The 21,117-nt window shown below is 44.6% G+C and overlaps 1 protein-coding gene across 14 annotated transcripts in view; it reads right to left on the bottom strand.

The window, feature by feature from the left end:
• nlgn1 (neuroligin 1) overlaps positions 1–21,117 on the bottom strand; it is a 729,467-nt gene that overhangs the window by 15,631 nt on the left and 692,719 nt on the right. For 11 of the 14 annotated variants that reach the window (XM_038815189.1, XM_038815188.1, XM_038815190.1 and 8 more), the window contains 2 exons: positions 5,323–5,535; positions 1,535–2,324 (listed from right to left, as the gene is read on the bottom strand). In XM_038815189.1, coding sequence (XP_038671117.1) covers positions 1,535–2,324; positions 5,323–5,535 — 1,003 coding nt within the window. The remainder of the gene's footprint in view (positions 1–1,534; positions 2,325–5,322; positions 5,536–21,117) is intronic. The other 3 variants (XM_038815192.1, XM_038815195.1, XM_038815197.1) reach the window with 1 other exon arrangement.

Here is a 21,117-nt window from a genome sequence, read left to right as displayed (position 1 = left end):
TTCCAACAATCTTAGGTATGCTGTGATGCCAGAGGACTGGCAGCTCATGTGAGAGGGTTGCAAATGTTACATCCCGATTCAAAAACTGAAAATACGTATATCCTGCAATTGCAGGTCAAAGCCTAATGTGAGTGCTGGGGAACATTTTGAGACAATAAAATGTCATAAACAACAAGGTGGATACCTTCAGGTGGACATAGATAGTCTCATAAAGTAGGTAATGTGGCAGGTGAAATTTAATAAATAGAAATGTTAAGCCATACATTCCAGGAGGAAGGATGAATAGAAGCAATATGAACTAAATTATTGAATTTTAAAATGAATACATTAGGTCCTCGGCGTGTATGCACACAAATCTTTAAAAGTAGCATGACCATTAGTTAAAATTAATTAATTAATAGAGCTGTACAAAAGCTAGGAAATTAGAATAAACCTTCAGAAATCACTGGTTAGATTTTAACTCGAATACTGTGTTCAGTTTTGCTACCACATTTTAGGAAGGATATAAAGGCCTTGGAAAGACTGGTGGTGTTGGGACTATTCTGCTTGGGGCAGATATGGTAAAAGGAGATTTCATAAAAGTGTTCTAAAATCATGAATACTTTTGACAGAGTAAATACGTTTAAAAATATTTCCACTGGCAGAAGGATAAGTAACGAGAGGACACAGATTTAAGGTGATTGGCAAAAGATCCAGAGGGAACATGTGGAAACACTTTTTGTTTACACAGCAAATTGTTGTGATTTGGAATTCAATACCTGAAACCATGGTAGGAGCAGGTTCAATAATAACATCTGAAAGAAAATTAAATGTATACTTGACGGGGAAAAGTACAGGGCTATGAGGAAAGAGCAGAGGAGTCAGGCTATTTTGATAGTCCGATCAAAGAACTGGCTCAAGGACACTGGGCTAAATTGCCTCCTTCTGGATTGTATTTTTCTATGATTTAGAATAAATAATAATCACAAGAAATAATAAACTGGGTCTGATAAAAATTCCCCTTTCAACTTCGTTGTATTTTGATAGATTCACATAAAATATTTGCTTTAATTATTATTTAATTTAACTAATTAATGTTCTTCTTATGCTACAATCTGCCAAATACAATTTCAATTTGCTGTACATCTTGATCAAATCTAATAAAGTTATTGTTTATCATGTTATATTGCAAAATTCTTCTGGAATTGCTGAGAGTGTATTCAACATCTGTGATGGGAACTTCAATTTGCGAGAAAATAAGTTTTTTTTGAAATATTTATGTTCTTGCTTGAACTTACTATTAGCGGGTTATTTTAGTTAAGTAGATCATTTCAGCCGCAGCCAGCAAATGAGATCAGAAATATTTAGCTTAATCCAAATGAAATCAAACCATGACTGCATTGGTCTCCAGCTTTAAAAAAATGGCAATGAGGCAAGGGATTGCAAGCTGACAATAGACCAGATTAGGAATACTTCAAGTATAGTAGCAACATTTGTGAGTGAGCAATTTTGTTTGTAGACTTGAATTATCATTTCCGCCCCTACCTTTACTTACCCTGTTTTCGCAAAGTTAGTCCAGTACGTCATCACAACGGCGCTCAGCATGACATCATTTTTGGAGAAATTACATGGGAATAGTTCAGTAGCACCTATCATTGGGACCCCAAACACATAAGGGATTTCATCTCCATGAGAAGCATCAGCCCAAGCTGGCATCATGTCACTCTGGCAGTGATGATAAAAGGCATAGAAGAAAGTAGGCGAACCAAAGCCTGAGTGAAGGTCAGCTGTAGCTACTGCTGGCGCCACCCATTGATGGTCAGTAAACAAAGCCAACAACGTTTTCCTCCTTGTTTCTGGATTATGTCGATCTGCCCAATCTGTGTACATGAATTTGATGGTCTCCCTTAGGACATCCTTGCCTTCAGGATAACCGTATAGGTTATCCACAAAATTAGACACAGCAAAGTCGAAATCGCTGGCTGAAACTCCATCCTCATTGTCCACTATGCTTTCGACAAATTTATATCCCTCACCTTGATTCACTCCCAGCATGATGTCATAGTTAAGGAATTCACCCTGTTCCATGAGAATTTGAGGGTCATCAGGTATAACATCTCCATCAATGACTGGTCCAAAGGCAATATGGTATCTTGCAGGCTGTATGTCTTGTTCAACAAGTTCTTTGTACTGTTTAGTACGTAAGCATTCTATCAAGTCAATGGTATCTATCATGTTGCAGCCAACCTTAGTGGCCAACTGCCTTGCGAACTTTGCTGGCTGATAGCTGACTGCCCAGCTGGACAAAGCGGTGCCACTTTGTGCTATTGCTCTCTGAAAAAGTCCTGTGGACAGATATCATAAAGGGTACTAAGACAGTGATCAAAGCTTATATGTAATTGTTAGAAATTTATGAGAACTAGTGGTGGCACTTGGTCATCAAAGTGGTTCAAAATTAATGTTATGCATAAATAATTCTCAGTAAAACTCTTAAAAAGGGGTTCCGAACTCTTCAGCATCTAAATTAACTGGAAATAGTCCGAGAAAGTAGCTAAAACTTAGGCCCATCGAGAAAACTAACTTTCCTTTAGATTATCTATATATAGTTTGCAATTCCCTCCTCTTTATTTTTCGTCTACTTTTTGGATCATTTAATGCACTAATTTATATTTGATGAACTCTTATCAGCTCTGTAGCTGACATTAGAACTGGCAAATGTACCAACATTTCAATGGTAATGTTACACATACCTTGATTCAACACTATTCAAATATATACTCTAATTTAACGTACAAGAATCAAATTCAAAATCATTACGTATGATTTGTTCAACTTCTTGTTTCACCAGAAAATGCAGCTCCCATTTATAACTAGTAATTTATTTAAAGATATGTCAAATTTCTGTTATAACAGTTCTGATCAAGTGCCGGCACTAAAGACATTAACATGCCTTTTCTCTTTACAGGAGCTGATGTATTTTCAGCAATTTCAGTTTCTATTTTGGGTTTAGGTAGGATTCTAATGTATCAGTTTATTAAGAACTGATAAGGCCAATCACTTAATACTATAAATATCAAGTCCATAACCTAATGTATTGTGCAAATAGTTATGGGGATGTTCTGTTGGGGATCTAGTGTATGTAACTATGCTGTTTTGTTTGCTACAAATATTAGAAGTTATGAACAGTGATAAAATATTGAAAAGTGAAACAAACTCAATATATTTGGTCATTAAACAGCTCCAACAACTAATAAAGAACCCAGAGGGGAAAAAAAATTGGTAAATCATATGACTAACATTTAGGATAAATTTAGTATGAAATATAAAATATTTCATTATACTTTGGAGCAATCAATGGTAAAAAGAAATAATATTTCATTTTAGTCTGCAGTTGATTACAAATATATCTTAAAACTCAGGGCTGAGGCAAATCGTCTTAAAGTTGGTTTGTTGGTTTATATTCTATAAGAGAACATCTTCTCCCTTAAAGTTTACAGTTTGGTTAAAATAAGTCCCCATAGGATGACAACTGGATAAACCAATTCTACAGGAAAACCTAAACATCAACTCGATGGATTTCTATGAAACTCACTGAAATTCTATTTAAGACAAAACGTATTTCAAGTGTAAAAACATATTTGTGGATTGAGTTAAAATATGAGGAAAATCCCTCGTACTTTAAAGAATATTACATTTCTTTCCACAAAGATTACGTTAGAAAATACAGAAAACCAAGAGAATCATTTTGAGTCCTGTGAGCCACCACCAAGTTTAACCACAAGAGAACATTTCAGAATTTCTTGCATTTTTTATGCTTGACTTTCAACCACAAAATAATTTAATTACATTTGCTAGTTTGTTTGCAAAATATTTGAGTCAAGAGCAAATACAGGATATAAAAAAGTTTCATTTCAGAAAAATATTAAATACTAAACAGCGACCTAAACTTTAGGAAAAATAAATGACAGTAAGGCAACTTCAACTCTTTAAATCAAATTATTGCACCATATGAGAATGGTTCTATGCGCCAGCATGACAGATGATAATTGAAAGAAGATGAAGTATTCAAAACTTAATCTACACACATTGATCAGTATATCAATGAACACTCTTTGAAATGTTCCAAGTTGGAGTTCAATTCATTAATCAACTTCACATAAATCATCAACACTTTAAAAAGTGATCATGCCAAATCTGGTCATTTTTGCAACACTGTGCAGGCATAAAATATATTTAAGATCTTTGAAACAGACAGCAAAGATCCTGAGACAAAATAATCTATGTGCTTAATATTTCAATGTTTCCCTTCGGTATGATTAGTGAAATCCCATGTTATTTGTAAGCCTCGATATAACAGGCTTACATCTCTCTTCTTTTCAGAGAGTCCCTTCCATAAATAAGGAATTGGGAGGAAAATATCGATGCAATTTTGCCAGTCATTGGTGAAACACACAAATTTTCATTTGCAGTACTCTTTCAGGAGATGTTCTCCCGATTCAGTTAGTTTTATAAAAGAAAAAAATATATAAAGAAATCACACAAAAATGACAGTGGACAAACAGAACATAACTGATAGGCAGGCAATGGTCATGCAAAAGGGTGAATGATAATGGCTGGTGCAAGATGCAGAAAATAAATGTGATGGACTAATGGACGACAAAGTTTGCCTTCTACCTAAAATCTAATCTACTCTTCTAGTGATAGGTATGTGGGGTAAACAGATACTCACGCACATAAACATCTGCTTGTGACCTCGATGCTTTGACAATTTTGGATCATGCATGCAAAACATTCAAACGTTTTTCAGATGACAGCAAGCGGCTCATGCATTCTCAAACAAAAGATTTCTGAACCAGGCACAAATTTTTCTCCTTCATTTTATTTGAAATTCTACAAATCCAGTAACATCACTGGTGCCAGAATGAAAGTGCAGTGGCATGACAAAAGGACTTTAATATGTCTGCCCGTCATTAGTAAAATAATTTGGCAGCATATATTTCAAGAAGTGGCTTCATTTTGGCAGATAACCACTTTTGTAAGAAGGGGAAAGAACGAAAAGCATCAGCGACATTGATGTGCTGGCGTGCTGTTCAGAAGTCCACTAGAATTTGTGTTTTGCTGTTGTTTATAAAGATCAACAGGATAGAGAAAGTGTGTCACCAAAATGTGAGCATGCACATAAGAGTTGACTCAGTAAAAAAAGCATCTAGTACAGCCAAAGAGGTTGCTCTTTTCTGAGTTTCAGTCAACAATTATATAGAAATATATACATAGCATCACATGATACTAATGGCGGTGACATGCAGACACCAAAATTGTCAAAATTTTCAACCTGCTTAATACCTTTGGTTGAATTGCTCCAACGGTTACCTTCAGAATAATGGGATAAAGTCAACAGATTGACGCAAGAGGCACCGGCGCCTGATCCAAAAACAGTTATTCGTAATGGATCGCCACTGAAGAAAGCTATATTTTCACTAATCCAACGTAATGCTTGTATTTGATCAAGAAGCCCATAATTTCCTTTAGCAGCTTGGTCACCTGTGCTTAAAAATCCTGTGGCAATAAAAAAATAAGGAAAGAAATTTAGTCTAATTAAACATCAGATTAAAAGAAGTAAACATACTGAATATTTCTCAGCTATATTTTAACTATTTGTGTCATAACAGCTACATGATGAGACCTGTTTTCATGGTGTCGTGTGAAGTTTGGATTTTCAGTAAATCAGTAAATTACAACAATATTTCCAAATAAAGGGGAAGAAATATATTCATATGCCGATCCCGCTGATTCCCCAGAGACCAGACAGTGCCATGAATTGATACCTATGTGGCCCATGTGGCATTCCTCATTGTTATCACTGAAGAGCAGATCATGGCCCATAGCACTGCCTGCTCCAGATAATTGACATGAGTTCCACTACATGAACAAATTTCTCCCCCATAGCTTTCAACCTGAGCGACTTTAAAATGGTTCTAATTATTTGTTTTCATACCATAGATAATCTTTCTCATTGATGTGACAGACTTTACCCTCTGTTGGACTCCCATGAATCCCCAGGTTGCTCAGTTCATACCAGGATTATGGGCAAGGACCTACAGTGATGCTTATATTCATTTGATCTAATTGATCGTGTGGTACTTTTATTATCACTGCTTTTGCACCGAATTATCATTAGCTATATTTCCAATTCCATTATTTACCAGATTATAAAATGTGGGGCGTTTTCAGCAGAACAAAATCTGTAGCTTCAAGGCCGAGTGGAACATCCAGCCTACATTGGCGAATTGGCCAGCAGATCCTTCAGTTTCGGCAGCTCCAGGAGGTCGCCACTGGCAACAGTTGGGACAGTCGTTGAAGACAGCACCCCAAGGCCTTGTATTCCTGGAGCAGTTCGGGGTCTTGGATAGGGAGGGCTTGGGAAGTTTAGGAAGAAGGGCATTGTATGAGATGGCAGTGTTCTTCAAAGTGCAGGTCATGACCCACGGGTAGGTCATGGGCAGGTGTCAGAAGGGTCGTGGAGGCAGGGTCAAAATTGCTTCTCGTTGTGTCCATCGGCCGCTAATTTCCCAATGGCTGCAAGCATTCAAAAGCCTGCAGGGCAATTCCTGCCTAAAATGTCAGTTCAGTCCTCTCCTTAAACAACGGATTACAAGAAGGACATATTTGACAATTAAGCATCCTGGCTTATTTCACCAGATTCAGGTTTATCAATATTTCTCCTTTAATTATTTTAAATAATTAATAATCAGTGGATTGTATTGGTTTCAGGGACATAGGAGCTGATGGATGAACATTATAAGGAAGGTCACGGGTGAATGCAACTTGTGGGAAGTGATTGTGTGTGCACACTGTAGGTCAGAACAGAACTGCGCTTTATATCTCAAAATCCTCCCCTAATTTGTGCTCAGCATTTCTGCCTGGAAATGCAATAAAGCTGGGCACTGATGAATGAAGGGTGTTTAAGGTGGTACATAGTTAACCTACCAAATTGTTAAAGCGTGGGTGGCAACTTATCTATTGAAGGGAAGGATTGGTAAGATCATAAACATCGTAGCTAATCGGTTTATCAATTGACAAAGGGAGGGAGTCACCTACTCTCATTAAATGATCAAGGTGAAATTGCACATTGGCTTGGAGGTAAATTTATATGGCACTATCCGAAATTCAGTTCTAATTGCTGAATATAATTGAACATTGGGCATGTTTAGAAAGACCTGCAAATCAGATTCAGACTGTTTTGTGACTGTGCACATATTTGTTTTTCACCCTTCCACAGTGTTACGTTCTGGTGCTCGTCTGGACGGAACTGATGCACCAGAGAACGTTCGTGACTCGCTGAATGTTGATTGTTAAACAATAACGTGGGTCAGATAACAATTTGAAAACTACTAAAATCTACTAACTACTATATTACTATTAAAAATTATCTAAGAGCTACTACAAATGCGACTATCCACTACGGCGACTATCTCCAGACTGCCGAGGTAATAATGTCCCGTGGTTTATTGCCACCTGCTGGCTGGAGGCTGTATCTGTTAATATTTACATGACTGCTTATGCATATCATCACACACAGCATTGACCACAAAATCTGTCAGTCCCTTCTTTCCAATTTCATTAAATTCTTGCCCACTTGTGCTGATTTCACATGCCTGTGAACACGGATGTATTCGTTCAAACAACTCATCCAGTCAACATAGATCCCAGCAGTTTCCACACTTGGAATGTGGAAGACGCCATGTCCCTGACAAAGGGGAAACGGGATATCTGAAAAAGGAGACGCCTTTCACTTTCTCCCGCCCTGAATTTTAGCTTTGAGCTGCATTTCCGTGAGCATTAATTAAAATGACAAAATATTATCTCAGAATATGTGTTTCATAACACAAAAGTAGAACCCTATAAATACTCAGCCAGCTAGGCAGCATGTTCATTGGTAAAAGAGGAAATGGCTGTAAGTTTCAGGTTGATGCCCTTCCATCAAGGCCATCAGGATAGACTGGGTTAGCAAATGAGGCATGGGTCCCAAAGGTTGGCCAGCATGGGCCCCAAAGGCAGGCCAGTTGGCAAAAGTGGGTCCTGGGAAAACAAGTTTGAAAAACACTGGGAGAGGGGATGAGTTTAGGAACGGAGCAGGTAAGAAGGAAGGGATGTTTCAGTTTAAGGGAAGGCTGCTCTGCATTTAGCAAAAGGCAGCCCCTGAAGAATGATCTCCCCATTCCTACCTGTCATTTAAACATTTCAGTTTAAAAATAGGGTATCCTGCACCCGCCCTGCTATCCATACCATGGGGTTGAGCTTCCCCCACCGTGGGAAACACACACCTACTCCGGACATGTAAAATTTAACTCCATTGGAGAGATTTTGAGCCCTTTCTCTATCCATAAGCAACTTGGCGAAAGCTCAAAATCTGGAGAGAACCGAAAAAGGTGATACCCTCTGGCGTGATTGGTTTTCAGGTTGTTGAGGGGATCCCTCTGGGGGCACAGAGGTAATCATAGCCTCCCGGTGTGGGCGGGGGTGGGGGGGGTCGAGGAATACGCCCGGCCAATGTCCCGGCACTGCTCCCTGTCACAGGCAGCAGGACAGGTATTTCTCGGCACAATGGCAAAATCCGCTTGCAATGGGACTTTGTTACCATTAGTTGAATCAAACTCTATAATGCTTTTTGATCAATATCTTGAGATTGAACTTGGTCAACAACCATAGGGTGGAATGGGCTCATAGTATATCATCAGCCATCTTATACCGCACCAAAATGTCTTTTGCACAAGTTTTGATAGGTAGAGAAATTCAGGCATTGTGCAGAACACCAGCGCCGGACCTAGGGTTGCTGGCGCCCCGGGCAAGCTGAACTTCGGCGCCCTTGGGGGGGGGGGGGAGGGGGGGGGGGCGGGGGGGCGGGGCCCGGGGGGGGGCGGGGGGGCGGGGCCCGGGGGGGGCCGGGGGCGGGGGCGGGAAACCTCCTCCTGCCTGCTCCAACCCACATTGTTGAATTCTCCACAATGGAAGTGAATACAACACTCGGCACCAAGTTTACAGATTGGAGCCTCATATTCAACTGGGTCAGAAACCCGCAGCTTTTCAATGCTGAGCTGGTACAATTAACATTTAGTAATATTCCCGCCGAAATCCAGTCCTTTCCAGAGCCAGTCAGCCTGTCTGCTCCCACTTCAATCCCAGTTTCTGCTCCATCCCCACACACCTCCCCTCCCAGACGGTTGGTCAATTTCCTAACACCTTACTCCAGCTGAACGAGACAAACTCATGTGTTGGGCTTTGAGTTGTGAGGCGGGCTTTCTCCGCCCGGGTCCCTGTCTCACACACTCTTACCCCTGAATCTGTGAAAAGGAAACGAGCAGAAACTGAGAGAGCAGCCGGACATATCCCCAGTTGCAATGGGGCCCGGACATTCCTGTATTTTATTACAGAGTGAGGGAGATGCTGGGTACAGCGCATGTCAGTGAGAAACCGGCAACCTTCCATTTCATATCAATCATTTCTATCTGAAATCTGCTCCCAGCGCCGGCACAGGGGCGGGGCCGAGGGGGGGCGAGGAGGGGCGGGGGCGGGCGGGGGGACCCGAGGGGGGGCGGACCCGCGGGGGGGGGGGGGGGCGGGGGGGGGGACTCGAGGGGGGGCGGACCCGCGGGGGGGGGGGCCGAGGGGGGGGGGGAGGGGGGAGCGGACCGAGGGGGGGGAGCGGACCGAAGGGGCGGAGGCGGACCGCGGGGGAGGGCGGCCACCGCGCATGCGCTGGTTGGCACCGGCCCAACTGCGCATGCGCGGGACCCGAGTCTCTGGCGCCCCCTAGCACATGGCGCCCCGGGCGACTGCCCGAGTTGCCGGTGCCTTGAGCCGGCCCTGCAGAACACTCTTATCAATTAGTTACGTTACTCGTGTACGCATCTGAAGAACACCAGATTCGTCCCTTACAATCCTGGTGCTCCTCTGTTTATACAAAAAATCTGCTGGTTCTCTCAAAGAAGAGGTATCATGACTTCTTATTAAGAATGCATCATTGCAAGACCATATGGCTTTTAAACTCCAGTTGGGGCACATTTGGCAGGGCCTATCCCATCAGAGACATGACCCCACAGTTTTAGCTGAATTTTCACTCTCTGGGGTATTTGAATGAGGAAGTGGAAGTAGATATAATGGGCACAATTCTCTGGCCACGTTGCGCTTGAATGAGAACACAATGCGGCCAGAGAATCCCGGGAGAGGCCTCTTGCGGATTCACCCGAAGTCCTGTGAGGCGTCGGATTCGGAACTTCTAGAGAACTAGACTAGACTAGAACAGTACAGCACAGAACAGGCCCTTCGGCCCTCGATGTTGTGCCGAGCAATGATCACCCTACTCAAACCCACGTATCCACCCTATACCCGTAACCCAACAACCCCCCCTAACCTTACTTTTTAGGACACTACGGGCAATTTAGCATGGCCAATCCACCTAACCCGCACATCTTTGGACTGTGGGAGGAAACCGGAGCACCCGGAGGAAACCCACGCACACACGGGGAGGACATGCAGACTCCGCACAGACAGTGACCCAGCCGGGAATCGAACCTGGGACCCTGGAGCTGTGAAGCATTTATGCTAACCACCATGCTACCGTGCTGCCCTAAAGAACCTCGTGGAGTGGTGCAGCGACAACAATCTCTCCCTCAATGCCAGCAAAACTAAAGAGCTGGTCATTGACTTAAGGAAGCAAAGTACTGTACACACCCCTGTCAGCATCAACGGGGCCGAGGTGGAGATGGTTAGCAGTTTCAAATTCCTAGGGTACACATCTCCAAAAATCTGTCCTGGTCCACCCACGTCGATGCTACATCAAGAAAGCACAACAATGCCTATACCTCCTCAGGAAACTAAGGAAATTCGGCATGTCCACATTAACTCTTACCAACTTTTATAGATGCATCATAGAAAGCATCCTATCTGGCTGCATCACAGTCTGGTATGGCAACTGCTCGGCCGAGGACAGCAAGAAACTTAAGAGAGTCGTGAACACAGCCCAGTCCATCGCTCGAACCTGCCTCCCATCCATTGACTCCATCTACACCTCACGCTGCCTGGGGAAAGCGGGCAGCATAATCAAAGACCCCTCCCACCCGGCTTACTCACACTTCCAACTTCTTCCTTCGGCAGGAGATACAGAAGTCTGAGAACACACATGAACAGACTCAAAAACAGCTTCTTCCTCGCTGTTACCAGACTCCTAAACGACTCTCTTGTGGACTGACCTGATTAACAGTACACCCCTATATGCTTCATCCGATGCCATTGCTTATGTAGTTACATTGTGTACCTTGTGTTGCCCTATTATGCATTTTCTTTTATTCCCTTTTCTTCCCATAATGGTCTGTTGAGTTGCACGCAGAAAAGTACTTTTGTTCATTGTCACAGTACACGTGACAATAAACAAATCTAATCCACCCAAAAGGGGCGGGACCAAACCTACTGAAGACTTACTCACCTGGGACACACCAGCCTCCCCTGCGCCGATCAGTGCTGGTCCATGCAAATGTGGACGAGGAGGAATGGCATCTGGGGAATGGCACCCGGCCATTGGAGAGTCAGGTGGTCAGGGTCAGTGCAGGGTGGCCCCCTGGCTCTACCTCTAGATTGTGGGCACCTTGGCACTGCCCAGCTGACACCCGGGCACTGCCACTGGCACGGCCAAGGTGCCTTGGTGGCACTGTCAAGCTGGCTGGAGCAATGCCTGGGTGCCAGTGCAAAGGTGCCCAGGTGCCAGGGTGGCATTGCCAAGGTGCAGGGCCCAAGGGGTGCCATGCCCAAGAAAGACGGGTGGAGGGTAGTTTGAAGTGGGGGAGATGTGCAGGGCAGATAAAAAGGGGCCCTGGGAAGTTTGGGGGGTGACGGGCGGGGGGTCCTGGAAGGGGCCGAGGAGCCTAAAGAGGGAGGGCCCCCAGGGACCCCATAGGGTGGTGTCCTCACTTGGGAGGTGTGGGGTAGTGTCCATGTGTGTTTGTGTGTGGGGGGGGGGGGGGGGGGGGTGATGGGTAGGAGATGTGAGGGACCCACAAGCTGTCTTTTCAAAATGGCAGTCCAATTTCTGACTTCTGCTCCCAGCGCGAAAAACAATTTTAAGGTCACGATTTTCTGTAAAGTTTTCTCAGTATGGTAGCAAACGGAAATTGCTGTGAACTTTCTGGCCCTCGGCCCAGTGAGGATGACAACGCAATTCACCGGTAATTGGTCCACTGAATGAGGTGAGATCCCAATTTTACCTACAGGAGCAGGCCGGTTGCATTGCAAACTGTTTGGCGCCTGGCGCGGTTCTCGTTTTTGACCTCTCTGCTATTCACCGGCCTTGTTTCACTTGAGCGAGAGTGCCCTGTGAATCACACCCTAAGCGTGGCTAAACCGGTGAGAAACTCCCCGTGATCCACAAAAGTGCCTAAGTGTCATTGAATAGCGGTGGGGAAATCGCCGGCAGAGCTGGTGGGAAACTCCCTGAAAAATCTGCCACAAATGAACTTGGACATTTTTTAGGAGAATTGTGGCCATGGGCTGGATTCTCTGGTTTCATCTATAGCAGGACCCATTGCAAACAAGAAAGGAAAATTTAGCATTCCAGCCAAAACTCCACGCACTCTCAGCAGCACCAGAAGATTTTGGTCCATAGCTTCTTATCATAGAATTTACAGTGCAGAAGGAGGCCATTCGGCCCATCGAGTCTGCACCGGCTCTTGGAAAGAGCACCCTACCCAAGGTCAACACCTCCACCCTATCTTCATAACCCAGTAACCCCACCCAACACTAAGGGCAATTTTGGACACGATGGGCAATTTATCATGGCCAAACCACCTAACCTGCACATCTTTGGACTGTGGGAGGAAACAGGAGTACCCGGAGGTAACCCACGCACACATGGGGAGGATGTGCAGACTCCGCACAGACAGTGACCCAAGCCGGAATCGAACCTGGGACCCTAGAGCTGTGAAGCAATTGTGCTACCCACAATGCTACCGTGCTGCCAAAGTCGAGTGGAGAATGCCGGTGAAGTTGGAACAGAACTAAGGCTACTTGCAGTGGCAGGTCTTCGGGTGCAGCAGCAGAACAACAAAGGCAGCCACTAAGCTGGCTCAGGTTATGAAAGGTGCTATAGAAATGCATTTCTTTCTTTTTTCCAGTTGAAGAAAATACTTTTTCTGCTCAAGGTTTTTTCTCCTGGTGATAAGACCTTGTGTGTGGCCATGATCTAAGCCCACTTGAGCAGGTCCCATTCAGCCAAAGCTCTGAGGGTCTTTCCATTGACCACTTAAATGCTGGGCACTGCGGCCTAACAGATGCTTCCTGAGTCCAGTGCTCAAACTGGGAAAATAGTAGTTAATGCCATGGTTCTCTAATTTTTTTGTGTTTTATCATAATGGAAGTATGGGAGAATGCATTTTAGACACAGAGTGAGAATGATGTTGCTTCTGGTTCTGTACATCAGAAATATGGAATGGGGCTAGGAAGAATTTATAGTTTCCAATTTTTGTCAGTGATATTATTAGGAGAGGAAACTTCCCTCTATCCACAACAGATTGAAAATATGAATTTGATACAGCCAAAATATATTTTTGGCTCCGCATGCTGAATCCAGATGATTAAATCAAGTAAAAATATTTTAAAATGTCTTTAAAAAGTGTCATTTTTTCCTGGTCCTAATAAATCCAGTATAATGTAAAAACATACAGAGAATAGTAATATTAAGCACAAAATATTTAACTGCCAAAGGCAATATCCAGTACCAGCCTTCCCGAACAGGCGCCGGAATGGCGACTAGGGGCTTTTCACAGCAACTTCATTTGAAGCCTACTCGTGACAATAAGCGATTTTCATTTCATTTCATTTTTTCATTTTCAATATCTGTTTTCTAAGAATATACACATTATCGAAGAGCAATTTACCTACTACTGCTGAACGCAATCTTAAAAGAAAGAATCATTCTCCAAGGAGACTGATAATCCCTTAAAAATATAGGGTACAAACACCAAACTATTACCAGGAACAAAGTGGTTAAAAAATAGTGGGCTGGATTCTCAGTTTCAGCGGCTAAGTGCCGGCTCGAACGGAGAATACGCGGGGCATATCCGCGAAAATAATCGCCGCCAACCCCTCACCGATTCCGGTACTGGTGAGGGGCTAGCAGTGGTGCCGGGTGAAACTCACGGCTCCCACGCCGAAAACGGCCGGAGAATGGCCAGGTCCCTGACCGCGCATGCGCACAGCTGACGACCCGCAGCGGTCGTGCCGTACAATATAGCGCTAGCTGTGCGCGGACCCGACCTGCCATCCGTGACCCCACAGGCCAACCCCTGGCCACCCCCCCACCAGTCCCCCCAGCCCTCACGGAAACCCCCAGTCCAACAGCAGGGATCCTGGCTGAGTGTGGCGGTGCTGGACACAGTCGGTCTCCCGACCATGAGGACGTCCCACGCTGTCTGGATCACTGGCCCATTGGGGACGAAGCATCACGTGGCGCGCGACACGATGGCACCATTTCCAAGGGGCGGATGCATGGCTGACCGACGTCAAACCGGCGCCGGCCCCGCTTTGTGCTTTGGAGTCGATACTCCGCCCGATTACGATATCGGTGTAGGGCAACAGAGAATTCCGCCCAGTGTGTTTTTTTGGAATCAATATATTGTTCAAATCAATGATCAGCAATTGTGGTTTCCTGAATATATTGTGCAGAGAAATAATAATCACTTCAAAATTGAAGGAAAACTGACAATATTCCCTCTGCAAGGAGGCGAAACAATATGTTTTCCTAAATATTTGTATATATGCGATACATTTAAGTCAGTTCAAGGTGGCAAATTGAATGGCATTCCAAAAGTCAAGTATCTAAAATTAAAATCAATACAAACAGTAGTCCTGGGACCTTCTTGCAGAATTCATACCGTCAGAACTGTTGGCTATATTTGTGAAAAATAACTGAATATAATACATGTAATGGGAAGTGCCACATTGGGACTGAACTGAAATGGAATATATAAATCTATTTGATGTAATTCATACCACAAAATATCCAAAACCTCATTTAAGGCAGTTGCACCATAACATTTGTAACAGAATTAATTTCTCTTCTCATCTGCAGGTTATTCAATACATCATTCCTTCACCCAAGCTTGTGTTTGTGGCAAAAAAAAAGCAGTGATGGTACTTGAACACAACTTTAGTCAAAAGACCTGCAAGTACAATTTTGAAATGAATCACTTTAATGATTCTAGTGCATGTCACAGCCAGGAATAAAATTGGACCATTCTGAGAAATCTACATTTTATCTCAAACTGATCTCTGCATAAATGGCCTACAGGCATGGATTCCGATGGTGAGACAGATAGTACCACAGACCTAGAACAGTCAAGTTAGATACTCCTCATGATAGATGATAGCAATACATCTAAATCTTTAGATTTCTGCAAATGAATTTTGTGTCCATTCTCTTTTGTAATGGTCAGAGAATCAAAAGAAAAAATAATCTCTGAAAATGTCACTTCCTTGGTCCATATATATCATAACGAGAATTAACTTTATTTATTCTAAAGTATTTCCATCACTCAATATAAAAAAAACTTACTGTCAAAAATCTATTTGATTGAAACATTTTCATCACTTGCATTCGTCAATGTGCTGCCTGACAATTGATCCACCATTTTCCAATTATAAGTTATATTAATTTAATCTAAAATTAGTGTCTGTACTATGAACTTATGAAAAAGCTAAAAAGCAGTATAAATGGAATCAGACAGAATAGTTGAGAGTCAATGGGATGAATTTCTCCCATGGGTGTCAGGAACCCAACATCAGGGGATCATTTCTTGGTCTCGACCTTGCACATTTTGAACGTGTTCCCACCACGGCCTCATTTTTTGAGAGTCAGCCAATTATCAAGCTGCCTCTATGTTTGCCATCCAATTAGCGGAGGAGGGCAAGTTCTTGAGGCTGGAATGCAAGCCCTCATGCCTGCAACAACACAGGCCACTGTCAGATCAGTAAGGTTGCTGCTTATGGCCAGGCTGATGGAATGGCAGAGAGGCACTGCATTTGCTATTAACATCTGCGGAGTGGCTGGACAGTAACATGTAACTGGTCATCAGAGCCAGCTGTCGCCACTATTTAAGAGCTTAATGGCAAGTGTGTGATGTGAGCTGACAGCAACTCTGCCATTTACTGCTGATGAGCTCATTAGCAGCCTTAGGAGGTCTGAGGTTCCTACCTCCTGCTGGGAAGCAGGCACAGTGGTAAGGGGGACGGAGGAGGGGGTGAAGTGCACAAGGACATACGCTGCTCATGAAATCTATACTCTTGAAAAACATGGCTTAATTGCTCTTTTTAAATGTCTGAAGTGGCTACGTGCTGCTCCAATACAGGTAGTTACTACCACTCGAAGCCCGTCTCCAGGAAAAGTTCTTGGGAGGTGGGAAGATGTCATGGAGCCAACGCATCGCACTGCGCAACAAATTTCCCTCCTACCCCAGTCCCAAACCCATTTTCACAGGGCTGGGAAAATTCAATCAAATTAGTTAATCTAAACATTCATTTCAGGAATTTACCATCTGCCAGAAAATAAGGGCAGTAATTAAACGGATGGTCTGAAACATACCAATATCCTCTGTAAAACACTTTTTTGTAAGCTAAAAACATTTTAAAAATGTATTAGAAACCTATATAGACTGTAAACGCAAAATATCTTATTTCTGAAGAAAGTCAAGTACAATTATATATTCCTCAAATTAACTAACGATAGAAGTGTTCATCTACATTTTCTGTAATTCCATATTGGTGTAGTTCAATTAAGGAATAAATGGCCCGTGAAGTAATTTATATTCATAGATTAGGTGTCAACTGTGAAGAATTACTATTTAAATTATAATGGGCTTCTGGAGCAAAGGCTGATTCTTTAATGGTGGCCTTCTTTCCTTGCCTGATTTTCATGTATAACAAACACTGCTCAAGGATTTTAATCCAACTTGCTATGCTTTATACAGCAACAAATTGCATTTAATAGTGCCTTTAATGGAGCAAGGTGCACAGGTGCATAAGCGAGGGCAGCACGGTGGCGCAGTGGTTAGCACTGCTGTCTCACAGTGCTAAGGATCCGGGTTTGGTCCCGGATCCAGGTTACTGTCTGTGGTGTTTACATATTCAATGGGCAACATGGTAGCACAGTGGTTAACACTGTTACTTCACAGTACCAGGGTCCCAGGTTCGATTCCCGCTTGGGTCACTGTCTGTGCGGAGTCTGCACGTTCTTCCTGTGTCTGCGTGGGTTTCCTCCAGGCGCTCCGGTTTCCTCCCACAAGTTTGGAAAGATGTGTTGTTAGGTAATTTGGACATTCTGAATTCTCCTTCTGTGTACCCAAACAGGTGCCGGAGCGTGGCGACTAGGGGATTTTCTCAGTAACTTCTTTGCAGTGTTAATATAAGCCAACTTGTGACAAAAATAAAGATTTTTTTAAACAAAAACCAAAAAGCTCAGTTGATAGGTAGGTTTTAAGGAACATTTTAAAGGAGGAGAATGAAGTGGAGAGATTTAGGAAAGGAATTCAAGAGCTTGAGCCCAGGCATTGAAAATACAGCATCAAGGGTTGGGGAAAGGAAATGGGAACGCACAAGAGGCCGAAGGTTGGAGAAACACAGAACTGAATTTTGCCACTTAGCAGCAAATCTTGTTACTGGGGCCAAAAGCAGGAGATGACCCCACTTCGGCAGGCAGTGAATCTAGTGTGGCATATTACTGTCACAGCCAATTAAAAGGCTGCTGCCCCCAAGAGCTATTGGCTCATTCAGAGGGCCAGTAGATTAGCAGCATCACCAATGTCAGTAGTCAATGCTGAGATTGCAGCTTCACAGAGAGGGCATCACACAAGCCAGGCACACTCGAAGAGAGGCTAGTAAGGTTGGGGAAGCTAGGATCTGACAGTCAGGCCCTGGCGTTGCCGCACATGCAGCCATTGTCTCTGGGAGGGCCCTCCATGAAGCCATGGTATACTCATCAAAAAGGACGCCCCACTGAAATCCGTTGGGAAGCCATTTGCTTTCATTCAGCAGTCTCCCAATTCGGCAGTGAGCCCTCCTGACATGGACAAAATGCCCTTGGGGGCAGGAAGTCACCCTTCATTGGCAGAGCCATTATGTTTCCTGCCTGTGACAATTTGCCACGGCAGCAGGAAGAAATCTGGCACCGTTATCGTACAATTCACCTTGCCAATTTTGCCAGTTCTCCTGGTTCCCAGACCACCTTCAATGGAGTTTTTACAGGGTAGTAAAGCTAAACAAAGTTACAGAGATAAGGAGGTGAATGCAAAATGAGGTAATCCCCTCAGCTCTCTTAAATGACTTGTTTATAAAGAGTGAAACATTTTTGCAAATTGGGATAACGGTGGACTTTGGTCATAATTTTACAGATTCAATTATCAAATATTCCCTCAGCTGCAAACATACCATTGCTTTAATTGACAAAATTTTACTTTGGAACAAAGATAGTTGGCCACTTCATGTTAATTTATGTTCAGCTCTGATGTAATGAAGGATATTGATATTTCTATTGATTTTCAGCATTTGTAAAATGTACAGATTTTATTCTTCTACCAGAGTTTAAAATTAAGTGTTTCATTTTTGATTCTCTGTTGGACAATTGACAGGCGAGGGGCGGAAAAACTCCGGAAAAACTTCTAAGTGTGGCAGCGAAGGTGAATTGCTGCGAGCTTCCCGGTGCTCGGGCAAGCAAGGCAGGCAACGCAATTCAATGTTAATAAGTCAACTTAATGAGGCCTCAGGGGCTTCTCGCCACAAATGAAGGCTCGCCAGCTGATTCGCCAGGACCAACCTCGCCATCCCCCCACTAACATAATCGAGCAGCACTTGAGATGCACTTGCTTAGCCAACACCAACCAGCTCGCAATAATGGCGCCGAAGAGCCTGGCCCCAAGATTCGTAGATGCTGACCTGGGGAGGTTGGTAGACACCGTGGAGGCCAGGAGGGATGTCCTGTTCGCCTGAGTCAGCCACAAGGTAGCCAGTGCTGTCTGGGTTGATGTTATAACCTGCCTGCTTACCATTGACTGTGGACTAATGACAATCCCCCAATCCTGTGGGAGTATGAGCTTCCCCAATGAGGGGGGCAGAGAAATCATTAGCAGACTCCCTGCATAAATAGAGCTGGCCAGTTTGGAACCAGCAGAGAGAGACGGGAGTTTGCTGCAAGGGAAGTTGCTGCTGTTGTATATATATATATGTTATTGTAAATAAATGTTATTTCTTTGTATCCTGAAGACTCAGGCTGGATTCTTCGTGGCCCTCTTAAAAGTTGAGGTGGCATCAGCTCAGGGAGTGTGACCAGGACTACTGGCCTCCAGTGCAGAAGAAGGCCAATGACCTACACGGGCAGCACGTGTGAGTAGACACCAATGCCCTACCGCTCCCCCGCCCCCAAGGGAGCATCCACCCCCAATTCCCCATGCCATCCCAACCCTTCCTCCACCCCCTCCCCCTTCAATCCCCCCCCCCCCACCCCCCCACCACCACTGTGAACCATGTGCGTGGCTAACGATGCCCATCTGTGTCTCGTCAGGAAAAGCTCTCCCATAATCGTCGGGAGAGGGCCCAGACTTTTGGCGGGGTGCCAGACTTAAGAATCCTCACCTCCTTTGAGGAGTAGGCCCTGGAGATGACAGGGGTGGCCGAGGACAGATCGCAGAGATTGGCAAACGCCGCAGAGGTGAGGGACTACTGGGCTCCACACAGAGGACCTGTCAAACATGAGTTGTTATTGTGTTACAGACTGTCCATTCTCCCGCAGGTATTCCAGCCGACTGCGCTGGCCCACCCCGGGCAACACCATCGCCTGACTCCAAGGAGAACACCTTGGAGGAGAACTCCGAGGATGCAACTGTTATAGTCGCGGCACAGCTATTATTCCCAACCTCCACAGCGCAGATGCACACACCTCGGTAGGACATGTTAGTGGACAGGCTTCTCAGGCATAATCTGGGGATCACCAAACTACTGATGATGCACATCAGGTGGAGACAGGAACCCCCAGGCGAGACAGCAGTTGGAGGTCTGCTGGATCACAGGACACAGCTGGGTCTCAACCTGATGCTGAGCCTGTGACACAGAGGAATGTGGAGCTTATTGAGATGATAGGGAGCAGCCAGGACATTCAGAGAGAGATGTCAGTATCACTCCAGCAGATCCATAATGATTGGAGGAGTCCCAGAGGCTATGGGCACAGGAGATGGTGCTAGCAAAGCGTGGCATCAAGGCCAACACTGCTAGGGTCACAAACTCAGTGGAAAGCCTGGTGAACAACGTCAGCACCTTGATGAAGATGTACAAGGCGTCGCGTAGTTGATGATGGCCATGGCTGAGGGTCTCGGCAGAATATCCAACTCACTGGAGAATGTCGCCTAGGATGAGGCTGACCTTGATGAGGTTCCATGGGACATAATAATAATAATAATAATAATAATAATCGCTTATTGTCACAAGTAGGCTTCAGTGAAGTTACTGTGAAAAGCCCCGAGTCACCACATTCCGGCGCCTGATTGGAGAGGCCGGTACAGGAAATGAACCCGTGCTGCTGCCTTGTTCTGCATTACAAGCCAGCTGTTTAGCCCACTGTGCTAAACCAGCCCCTGTTCTCAGATGGGAATGGCTGAAGTGCTGCGGAGCTTGTTCCAGTCATTGATGGGCATTGCCGAGGCGCTGCCTGAGGAGCGTCGCTGAGGGCGTTGGCACAATGGTACAGACCATGAGGAACCATTAGGGCTGGCAGAGCCAGATGATGCAGGGACATTCGGGACTTGAACAAGCTGCCCCTTCATCCTAAGGTGAACCCCATGGCCCGAAACACCAACCGGGAGGAGGGGGTGCTGAGTGCCAACCCGGACCCATCCCATTGAATGGCGACGCTGGCCACCAACTCCCCCTAGTACCACCCCTCTGGCTGCGTATCAAAGTTAGCACATGGGACAGGGCGACACAGCTGTGCATGTGGCAAGTGAGTCGTGGCCCTCTGGCCTCAGAGCCTCCAGAGGATGCCTGCCAGGGGCATCAAAGGCCATGGGCTGAGGTAAGCAGCTGTCTGCCTACACCTCAGGTGTGCAACCT

This window comes from Scyliorhinus canicula, chromosome 13, assembly GCF_902713615.1.
Source record: "Scyliorhinus canicula chromosome 13, sScyCan1.1, whole genome shotgun sequence".
Classification (NCBI taxonomy): Eukaryota; Metazoa; Chordata; class Chondrichthyes; order Carcharhiniformes; family Scyliorhinidae; genus Scyliorhinus; species Scyliorhinus canicula.
Note: the sequence above shows the minus strand (reverse complement) of the source record. Positions and strands in the feature narration are given on the sequence as shown.